The 10,157-nt window shown below is 49.6% G+C and overlaps 1 protein-coding gene across 1 annotated transcript; it reads right to left on the minus strand.

Annotated features, from left to right (window-relative positions):
• LOC120905717 (AP-3 complex subunit delta) lies at positions 1-10,157 on the minus strand. The gene is made up of 10 exons (XM_040316740.1): positions 9,045-10,157; positions 8,473-8,838; positions 8,103-8,372; positions 7,234-7,307; positions 5,551-5,699; positions 4,196-5,472; positions 3,948-4,119; positions 2,194-2,361; positions 1,964-2,093; positions 1-1,895 (listed from the first exon to the last, which is right to left on the minus strand). Exons 1-10 carry the CDS (start codon positions 9,138-9,140, stop codon positions 1,283-1,285), a joined length of 3,315 nt encoding a protein of 1,104 aa, XP_040172674.1. The 5' UTR covers positions 9,141-10,157; the 3' UTR covers positions 1-1,282.

Here is a 10,157-nt window from a genome sequence, read left to right on the forward strand (position 1 = left end):
TTTTTCTTTATATATTTTTTTAATAATCTGTTTTAAATAACATAATTCTTTTGTTCCATGGTAGGTGTGTGTGTGTGTTAAGCGGACAGCTTGTTTTTCGCTCCGCAGCTTTCCACAGTGTCGGGGGGAAGGGGAGGATAGAACAAATTGGAGAACAGCGGATGGAAGGAAGAGAAGAAAGAGTGCAGGCTTTTATTACTAAGGCGAAGAAGCGCTTCCATACTATTACAATGTTTGTTCTCTCGGGGTTGTGTATGTAGTTGCGTTTGCTTATTTCTTTACAGGGAGGAGTGCATCTTTTACAACTCTTATTTTTCTTCATATTTGGCTCGAGAGAGAGAGAGAGAGAGAGAGAGAGAGAAAGGGAAAAAGAGAGCGCCATCGAAAGCAGTGATGGATATTTGCACCCCCTGCAGCCTGAGCCTGGTACGGCAATAACGCTTCCAATCACACGCGCGTTCTGTTTTCTGTTACTAAATTAAATGAACAGTTTGATCACACACATACACACAAGCAAAACACACAACAGCATCGAAAGATGGAAGGAAGATGCATTTGCATTTTAATTAGTAATACAGATCTCATAATGGCAATTATGATAATAATAATAATAATAAATTTAATTTATCGCAATACAATATTAATTATGAGACAACATCGAGACGAAACCGACGCCTAGCGTAATCGTTCTAACTGCATCAGGATCGTACGCTGGTTGTTCTTTGTGGCGTGGGGAAGAGAAACCAAACCGCAACCCACCACCCACTGGACTCACATAACAGAGTGTTTACACCTTTTTAAATTGTGTTTCTGTTTGTTCCTTTTTTTTTGATGATCCTTTGAAAACACGTGTGTGGGGTGGGAGGGCGAGTATTTCATCATTGACACCATTCTTTTTGTTCGCTTGCAAGCGTTGTTCTAACGAAAAACGGGGAATTTTGATTCGCGTTACTGAACTCAACGGCTTATTTTACACAACATGTTAATTCGATAATGCATGTGTGTGTGTTTGTGTGTGTGTGAAAATGATAAAAAACACACACTCTCATTGGTACACACGCGGGACATAACAATTAAAGGGACAAGCAATAAGTTGTAACATTACAGCTTCATTCCACGATTTGTTTACCATCAATCTCTAGTCCCTCTTCTCACTATCTCTCACTATCTCTCTCACTGTCTCTCTCTCTCTCTATCTTTCTCTCAAAATCTGTGTACGCACAAGTGGAGGAGAAGGAGGAGGGGAACGTGGGCACGCATACACACAAAAAAGGCAAAGGCATTAAATCGCATCCTTGCTAACGCCACCCAACGACTGCACCGGCATCTCCTCGTAGCCCGACTTTTTGCTGCTGCTGCTGTGGTGGTGGTGGTGATGGTGCTTCGAAGACTTTTTGCTGTGCTTTTTCTTCTTCTCCTTTACGTCCCCGTCCTCGACCGCCTCGTCCGCCGCTACCCCGTCCTTGGGCGGCTTGCTGTGCTTCTTCTTCTCCTTTGTCGTCCGTCCCTTGGCCGGCGTTTCCTCGTCGATCATCAGCATGATCGCGTCCGCCTCGTCCGGCCGCTCCTTTCCCGCGCTCTTTTTCTTTTTTTTTTGCTTCTCGCGGCCGGCTCCACCACCATCCACCTGCTGCTGCTGCTGCTCGTCGGACCGATCGGTGTGCTTTCGATCCGCGTGCTTCGAGCCGGACCGCTCGGTGGCAGCGGCGGTACCACGACGCCGCGACCGGTGCTTACTGTCGGAGGTGGTGGTGGTGGTTCCGCCGGACTGATGCTCGTCGGCCGGGTTTCGGTTGGTTTTGGCGGTCTGGCCGTCCCTGTCCCGCAGCAGCATCACGCTGCGCTGGTTGGCCGCCTTTCGCTTCATCTCCTGGGGGTAATCGTCCTCAAATGGGCTATGGAATGATGGAAGAGGACACAATTAGCAATAGAGTGGGGGGGATTGTTTGGTGGTGCGACTTACGCATCGAGATCGATGTCGAGCGCCCGGTGCGGATCGTTCGGGTCGGCATTGTTTTTGTCCTCCGTGTCGGACAGTATTGCACCCTCCGGTAGCTCAATCACCGTGTTCACCACGTGCAGCGGCTTGGGATCTTTTTTAGGGAGGATAGTGAGAGACAGAGAAAGAGAGAGAAATATCCCATTAAAATCGCTGTCCAATTATCACGTTTAAGATCATATATGTTGCCTTACCGTCGCTTTCCGAGTCAGACTCGTCCGAATAGCGTTTGCTCTTTTTGCCACGTCGTTTCGACTTTTTGCCGCTTTTCTCTCCCTTCTCCTTGCGCCCTCCGCTCTTGCCGACGAACACGCGCGTTGCCCGTTCGGCATCCATAAGATACTTGTCCGACCGTTTTGTGGCTACAACAAAAAAGAGAGACATTAAATGCTTTCCTCCAATTAAAATAACAATTAATGGACAAATTGCGAATCTCCAACAATGGGGCTTAGATTCTCTACTACTTAACACATTTATATGGAAACCGGCAAGCCATTACTAGAAGCGGGGTAGTTACATACAAAGGAAACCTCTTTTTTCCTTAGCAATATTGACCTCGACGTCGAGACTAGTAATGGGAAAAATAACTTTTTTTTTCTCGGAATCGATTCGGGCTAGCTCCGATGTTTTCTCTAATCGATTCCGGATAGCAGGTTCGGAATCAGTTTCCGGAATTTGTTCCGGATTCGGCTTCGGAAATGTCTTCGGAATCGGAACCGGTTCCGGAATCAAAATAGGTTCCATTCTCAGAATCGGTTCCATAATCGGAATCGGTTCCAGAATCGAAATAGGTTCCGGAATCGGCATAAGTTTCGGAATTGGAATTGGTTCCGGAATCGGAATAGGTTCCGGAATCGGAATAAATTTAGGAATCGAAATCGGAACCGGAATTCAGTTCTTTGACTCCATTTTTCGTTTCCCCAACCTAGTTTTATCATCCTACTTGTGTTGCCTGTGTTACAAATTGCCTGTTGACTAGTATATGTTTGTCTGGTTAGATTTAAGTATTTGTTTGTTATCATTAATTTTAAGTTTTAGTCCATAAGTTTCCTAAACTCCTAGCCCTCTGAGGCAGATATTTGTATCAAAATAACATAAATAAAATAAATAAAATAAATAAAATAAACAAAATGAGTTCCTTAACAGGAATAGGTTCCGGAATCGGAATAAGTCCCGGAATCGGAATAGGTTCCAGAATCGAAATCAGCTCCGGAATCGAAATTGGTTCCGATATCAGAATCGGTTTCGCCATCCTCATACGAATAGACGTTTGGGTTCAATGATGCTAACGTATTAACGTATACGTTAACGCTATGCTAACGGATAGCGGCAAAGAATCAAAATTTACAACTAAACGATCCATTCTCATGGAGATTCCCGGGCTAATTTCATTTCTGTAAATTCTTATTTCAATTAAAGAACTCATTCTCATTACGGAGCTAATTCCAATTATGAAGTCAATTCTGATTGCGTACCGGAGCAAATTGCGATTCCCAGATCGATTCCGCATTCTCAAACGGCTACAACAAAATGCTACAAATGGTACAAATTGAATAAACGATTATCTTTCAACGAACGCATTACGACATTGAACATGAACAAAAGTACGTTACCAATACTGCTGCGTTGTACCAAAATATTATACAATAATGTCGACAAGAATAAATACCGTTTGGTAGCACAAATAAAACAACTGATAAAAGTGCAATCAGAGTGCACAAACTCGAGGCACCTGTTGCGTGTGTGACGCGAAAAGATAAAGACAAAACATTATACTAATTCTATCACTGGCAAGCAAAATATGCATGGCAGACAGAAAGCAGAGTTAAGGTGGCCAACACGTTGAGATAAATAATGAAAAAAAAACCTCTTGCGATAAGATAAAGAGTAAACCGACATCCCAAAATGTAAGAAAGATGGAGCATGGAGAAAGGACAAAAGTACGCACAATGTATCTGCAGTGGCACCTCGAGTGCGATTTCGGCGATCGGTATGTCGTCGTAGCAATCATGCTGCTGCTGCTGCTGCTGGTGGTAGTCGCCGCCAGACGCCTTTTTTGTTTTGGCCGGTTTCAGATAGTTTGGATTGTTGGTTTGCTCAAGCAGTCGCGCCTGTCTCATCTGGAGAAAGGAAAGAGAAACATGAGGGATATTACCCGCCAAACGTCCACAGCCCCCTCTTCCAGCCCATACGTACCTTGTCGAGCTCTTCCTGCGTGTACTCGATGCGCTTGTACGAGCGCGAACCATCGCCACCGCCGTTGGTTTCACGCTCACCGCCACCGCCACCCCGGCCGCCGTCGGTCAGGAAGAGCGGGAACTTGTCCTCATCGCTCGAGCCACCGTCCGCACTGCTGGCGTCAGCGGACGGGGGCGGTTGGTTGATCCACTCGTCCAGGTCCAGCTCCTCGGGCAGCTGCACCTTCCGCTGCGCCTTCGGGGCGACCGGGTTCAGCTCGCTCCCGAACAGCCCCTGCAGGTCGGTCGCAATCTGCTCGATCTCGTCCCACGCGACCCCCGGATAGTGACCCCCAGTGCCGGTGGCGACCGATTCGTCCGGCGCGGCGCGAGCTTCCTCTCCTCCGCCGTCGCCTGGCTCGCCAGGCACGTCCGGCGTCAGCTCGAGCAGTCCACCGTCCGCGACCGGCGCGGCAGCGTGCTGCTGGTCCGCACCACCACCGAGCGATTCGCGCAGCAGCACGACCAAAAAGTAGACCGAGCTAGCCCGCTCCTGCACCTCGATGTCGGCCGAGCTGAGGTAGCTGCGCAGGCCCTCGGCCAGCGTCTGGCAGTGGCGCTCGATGGCGGCCCCGTCCCGCTGGCGGACCGCCTCCCCCACCAGGTTGGCGAACAGCTTCAGTGCGTTCTGCACGTACACCGCCTGGATGTGGCCGGCGACCGGTTTCGGCTGCAGCAGCACCGCCAGCGTCCGCTCCGGCCCGTCCAGGTGCGGCGCAAACTCGCCGACGATCCAGGCGGCCGCGTACAGCACCTCCTGCATCGTGCCGTTCGGGGCCGCCGTCACCGGGTACGTCTCGAGCAGCGTCGCCATCTCGTTCACCGCGAACGTGCGCACCGCCTGGACGCGTATCGCCACGTCCAGCAGCTGGCCCGCAATCAGCCGACCGTGCCGCGAACCCGACTCGAGCAGTATCAGCTCGACCAGCACGGTCAGGTACCATTCGAAGTTGGTGACGTACTGGTACGAGCCCTGGGAGCAGATCTCGATCACCTTGTACAGCAGCTCGTCCCGGTAGGACGAACCCTCCGCCCGCTCCATGTGGCCGAGCAGGCGGCGCACGATCTCCATCAGGTTCTTTTTCGACACCATGCCGTACAGCAGGTCGAGCGCCCGCAACCGGATCGACTCGTCCTTATCGTCCAGACACGCCAGTATCAGATCCTTGTGCGTCTGCACGCTCTTCGGGTGCGTCTTCAGGATCTTGGACATTGCCAGCAGCCCGAGATACTTCACTGTAATGGTGGAGAGAGGAGACTGATGTTAATGCAGGGACAGTGCGGAACAGTTGCAACGGAAGGTGCGCTACGTACGGTTTTGATCCGAGTCCTCGATCAGGATGCGCAGCTTCTGGACGCACAGCTGGATGGAAGCGCTATGGTTGGGCATGCCGCTGCTGATACTGATCAGAACCGCGATCACGGTATTGATGCACTCGTACAGCAGGCTCATAGCCGAGGTGCTGCCGGTGCAGAAGAAATGGAATGCAAAAAAGAGAAGAGGACCGTTAGCCTTCGGCGGAGTGAAAATGTTACAAAACAAACGGGCTGAAGCGCGCCTTCGGCAAGCCACTACGAAACTACTAGGTTGGAGAATCTTTTGCGCAACTCTTGTGATTGTTTGTTTGCCTTTAAAAACAAGCTTATCGTTTTCTGCTCTAAATTAACTAAAGTTGTAACAATTCTTATAGCAAGATTAATAGTGAATAAGTGATTTTAGAGATACATGTTATGTAGGACAACCTTGATCACTTATGACCAGAGCTGCAAAATGTCATGAGCATCACGAGATGTTCACCAACGAAAACAATGAACATATCCATGGTAGTTTGCTGCTCATTGCTGATACTCAATAAAAGTGCGTCATGACGAACACGACATGCGAGTACTTGAGTCCAACGCGATACTCTGACTGACAAGCTGAGCTTAATGCCGGTGCAAGGATAATCATGACTTTTTCTGGCTGTGAACAGTGCTGCCAAATGCCACCGTTTCAATCACCAACACTCATGACTGAAACGAAGTTCAAGTCAGTTCTCGGACGCAACTGAGCTGATCATAAGTGTGACTCAAACAGTTGGTGGATCAATCAAATATTTGGTGACATTTTGTTTAGTACTCAACTATTTGTCACTCACTTGGTGATTGACAAATCAACATTTTCAACATTTTCGTTGCAACATTTTCTGTCGGTGATAATCACGACTTTCTTGGAATATACTTAGCGTGTGACATCAAAGCATACAGAGCGAGAAAGCATATTCATTTTGCTGCTTAAGACCACACGCCAAGTATATTCCAAGAATGTCGTGATTATCACCGACAGAAAATGTTGCGTCCAAGTGACTGACCAAGATTTGATTGCACAAAATCTCACCAAGCATCCGATGGTCGCACCAACTGTTTGAGTCTCACCTCTGATAATCACAGTAGAGCTCGTGACATGATTTTGTTTCAGTCGGAATTTGTCATGACTATGTCAGTGACATTTTGCAGAGCTGATGACAGTAAAAAAAAAGTCATGACATAGTGACTGACCTAGCGCTAGTTGCAAAAATATCACGAAACATGCATTCATCACACCAATCGTTTTGCGTATCACCTCTGATTATTACAATTGAGTGTGTGACGCTGACATGGATTTTGTTTCAGTCAGATTTTTTTATGACATTGACATTTTGCAGCACTGCTAATGATCATGCCGACTAATGGCAATGGATGTTTAATACAACAAAATCAATCTAATAATTAAATAATAGTTAAATAATAGTAGTAATAGTAGTGTAATACAAGAAAGCTAAAACGAGCAGAAAACGTCACGAACGATGGCTTCTACTGGGCGCGCACTCATACAGGCCAACACGGGATGCACACACACACACACACACACACACACACACACACACACACACACACACACACACACACACACACACACACACACACACACCAAAGCCCAACATATTACATCGCATTTAGATACATCACACAACTTGCCTATGGATTAAATTGGTCAACGGTTCAATTAGCTTTTTGCCTAATCGGGGTTCTAGCGGAGTTAAAGCACCGAACTGGAAGTAAACAGAAACAGAAACAGAGAAGAAGAGAAAGAAACACGGTTTTAGCAAAAAAACGGAAAGCAAAAAAAAACAAACATAAGAAACAACGAAACAGGGAAAACTCCCCTCCCCCCAGTAACATATTGTGTAAAGGGAATAGATGTGTGTCGCTACTGCAACGATTGCGTCCCGTGCTTTTTTTACCACGCCACGAAACATGCCCGGTTCCGTACTTTTGATAACGTGTCAAATACCGTAAAAATGATTAAAAAAGGAGGTGCCGCTGCACCTCCGTCGAAAAAAAGCCGAAAAGAAGAGATCCGGCGGTGTTTTTTTTTCCTCGGATTTAGAGAGCAAAATACCGAACAGACTGCTTGTAAGCTTGTAAGAAGCGCTGAAAAGGGGGAACTGAGCGCTGCGGAGGGGCATCGAGCGAACAAGCTCTACGGGGAGATGGTGGCGGTGGGGCAATGGGTGAACGCTTCCACAACGCAGCCGAACCTGGAAATCAGCTCGATGAGCGGATGCGTCAGTTTCTTGCCCAACGCCGGCTCGATCGCGGTCAGACTGGCGAACTAAAGGACGGAACGCCCCGGACGGAAGAAGAAGAAGAAACAAGGTTCGATTAAATATCGCAAGTTGCAAGCGAATCGGCAGGTAGGAGGCCCTTTACTCTTTCTGTCTTTCGCTCTCTTTTTGTCTTAAAAAAACACACACACGCGCGGGTTCGTGCACGGTTTGGTGAAGAAATGGTGGAAATTAATTAGTGAGAAGAAAAAAAAAACAGAAAAAGGCCCCGCCACTCACCAGCTTGATGATTTTGATCAGCATCCAGTTGTTGGTCGACGTGGTCATCAGCTTGAAGAAGATCGGCGCTAGCGACAGGTAGTTTTTCGGGTTCTTGCGCGCCAGCTCGCAGATCACGTTGACCGCGGCGGACTGTACGCTCGGGTCCGGGTCTTCCAGCTTTTCCTTCAGCTTCGGGAAGGCGGGCCGCAGCGCCTCCGGATACCGGAGGAACACTTTGTACATCATGAGCACCGCCTTCATGCGCAGGTACGGCTTGGTGGAGCTCATCTGCAACCGAACACAGTGGGGCGAGGGAAGAAAAAAAAGAAGCAAGATTTTACTCTTCCCGCTGCCACCCATTTTTCCCCTTCTCTAAACCCAGCCGTACCAGCGTCATGATGTCGTTGGCCAGATCGCGCGACAGATCGGTCGAGATGAAGCAGCTCAGCCCGGACAGGGCCACGCCCGCATCGTACTGGTTGGTCGAGCTGAGATCCTTCCGGATCATGTTCGTGGTCAGCATCAGCAGCTCGCTGTCCGGATGGAAGCACTGGCTCGCCGCCAGGTAGCCGATCCGCTTGCAGGTGAACCGGTTCGAGCTCATCACCTCGATGATGTTGAAGCCGGCCCAGGAGATGTCGTAGCCGCACATCTGCAGGTAGGTCAGCTTCGCCACCGCGTTGCTCTTAACGCTCACGTTGTCCTGCCGCAGCTCCTGTTTGATCTCCTCGATGCACTGGGCGATGTACTTGGCCTGCAACGGGCGGGACGAGATGAAGTATTTGCGATCGACCCGGCACAGCAGATTGCGCAGCCGGGACGGCCCGTGCAGCCCGAACAGTTCCATCGCGTACGGTGCGCTCGGCACGACTGCCGGCTGCCGGGTGCCCGACCCGCCGCCCGCATGGCACCGTGCCCCCTCTTTCCCCCCCTTTCCAGTTCCAGTTCCGCCTCGCTTACCTCGTTATCTTTGTTGTTCCGAATGCCGCGCACCAGATCGGTCAGATTTTTGTCAAACATCCGCTCCAGGTTGCCCTTTACCATCTTCAGCGCCATCTTGCAGTGTGTGTGTACAGTGGACGTGTCTGTGTATTGTTTTTTTATGGTAAAACGGCGCTAAACAGATGCAGAATCGTTGACTGATGGTTTAGTGACAAGAGCCGGGACACTGCTCGCTCGGAAGGGCCCGGCAGCTCTTCTCTTCGCTCGGTTGATTGCAGTGCAGTGCCGTTTCGCGGACCGGAGGGTTTATGGGGAGTGCGTCGGAGACCCGTCTTGCAGAGGCACAATGTGTGTTTGTGTGTAGGTGCGTGCCGGTTGATTGATTCGCGACTATTTAGTGGTGGATGACGCGCGGTCCGGTTGCAGTGCTTTGGGATTGTTTTCCTTCCCTTGACAGCTGGATTGGGGCAAGCGGGGAACTACAGTGCCAGCTCACTCACACACACACACACACACACACACAATCCGCCCGCTTCCGTCACCTAGCGTTACTTTGCATTGCCTCACCAGCTTTACCTAATCGCACCACACAACGCCGAAAGAAAAGAAGAAAAAGGCGACACTTTCTTCCTACGCTTCCTCCGCTCCTTTTCGCTTCTTTCTCCTCCCACACAGGCACGCACACACACACACAGGTATGTTAGTTGACCTACGTGGGTTCCAAATGTATGGGGAGCAACCTGCCACACACCCCCTCGCCGCGCGGTTTGCTGCTGTCGGCCACTGAACCCCACGCGAGAACACTCGAGCCAGAGGAAAATGGGTAAAATGGTTTTGCAGCGTCACTCTCTCCACGGCAGCGTCTCTAGCAGGAACGGTGGCCAAGATAACACGATTCAGCGCAAAAAATCCCCGGTAAAGGCCACAGAGTGTTCCCGTGTTCCAGCCGTCCCCGAATGATGATGACGGATTTCGGCTGCAGCCAGCTCGGTGCTTTCTTTCGTTTTTTTTTCTTCTTCCACTCACCCTCACTAAGCCACGATAAACAGACGGGGAGTTTCGATCGGTGTGTGTACGTGAACGAAACTATCCGTGGATGGGTTTGTTGGCGGGGCGGGCGTAGAGCAGGGA

This window comes from Anopheles arabiensis, chromosome X (assembly GCF_016920715.1).
Source record: "Anopheles arabiensis isolate DONGOLA chromosome X, AaraD3, whole genome shotgun sequence".
NCBI classification, from domain to species: Eukaryota; Metazoa; Arthropoda; class Insecta; order Diptera; family Culicidae; genus Anopheles; species Anopheles arabiensis.

Coding starts and splice junctions, on each gene's coding strand:
- LOC120905717 (XM_040316740.1), bottom strand. CDS start 9,140: ATGGCGCTGAAGATGGTAAAGGGCAACCTGGAGCGGATGTTTGACAAA. Junction 4,120..4,195: donor CGCAGGAAGAGCTCGACAAG/GTACGTATGGGC, acceptor TCCTTTCTCCAG/ATGAGACAGGCGCGACTGCT. Junction 2,362..3,947: donor GGTGCCACTGCAGATACATT/GTGCGTACTTTT, acceptor TTTTTGTTGTAG/CCACAAAACGGTCGGACAAG.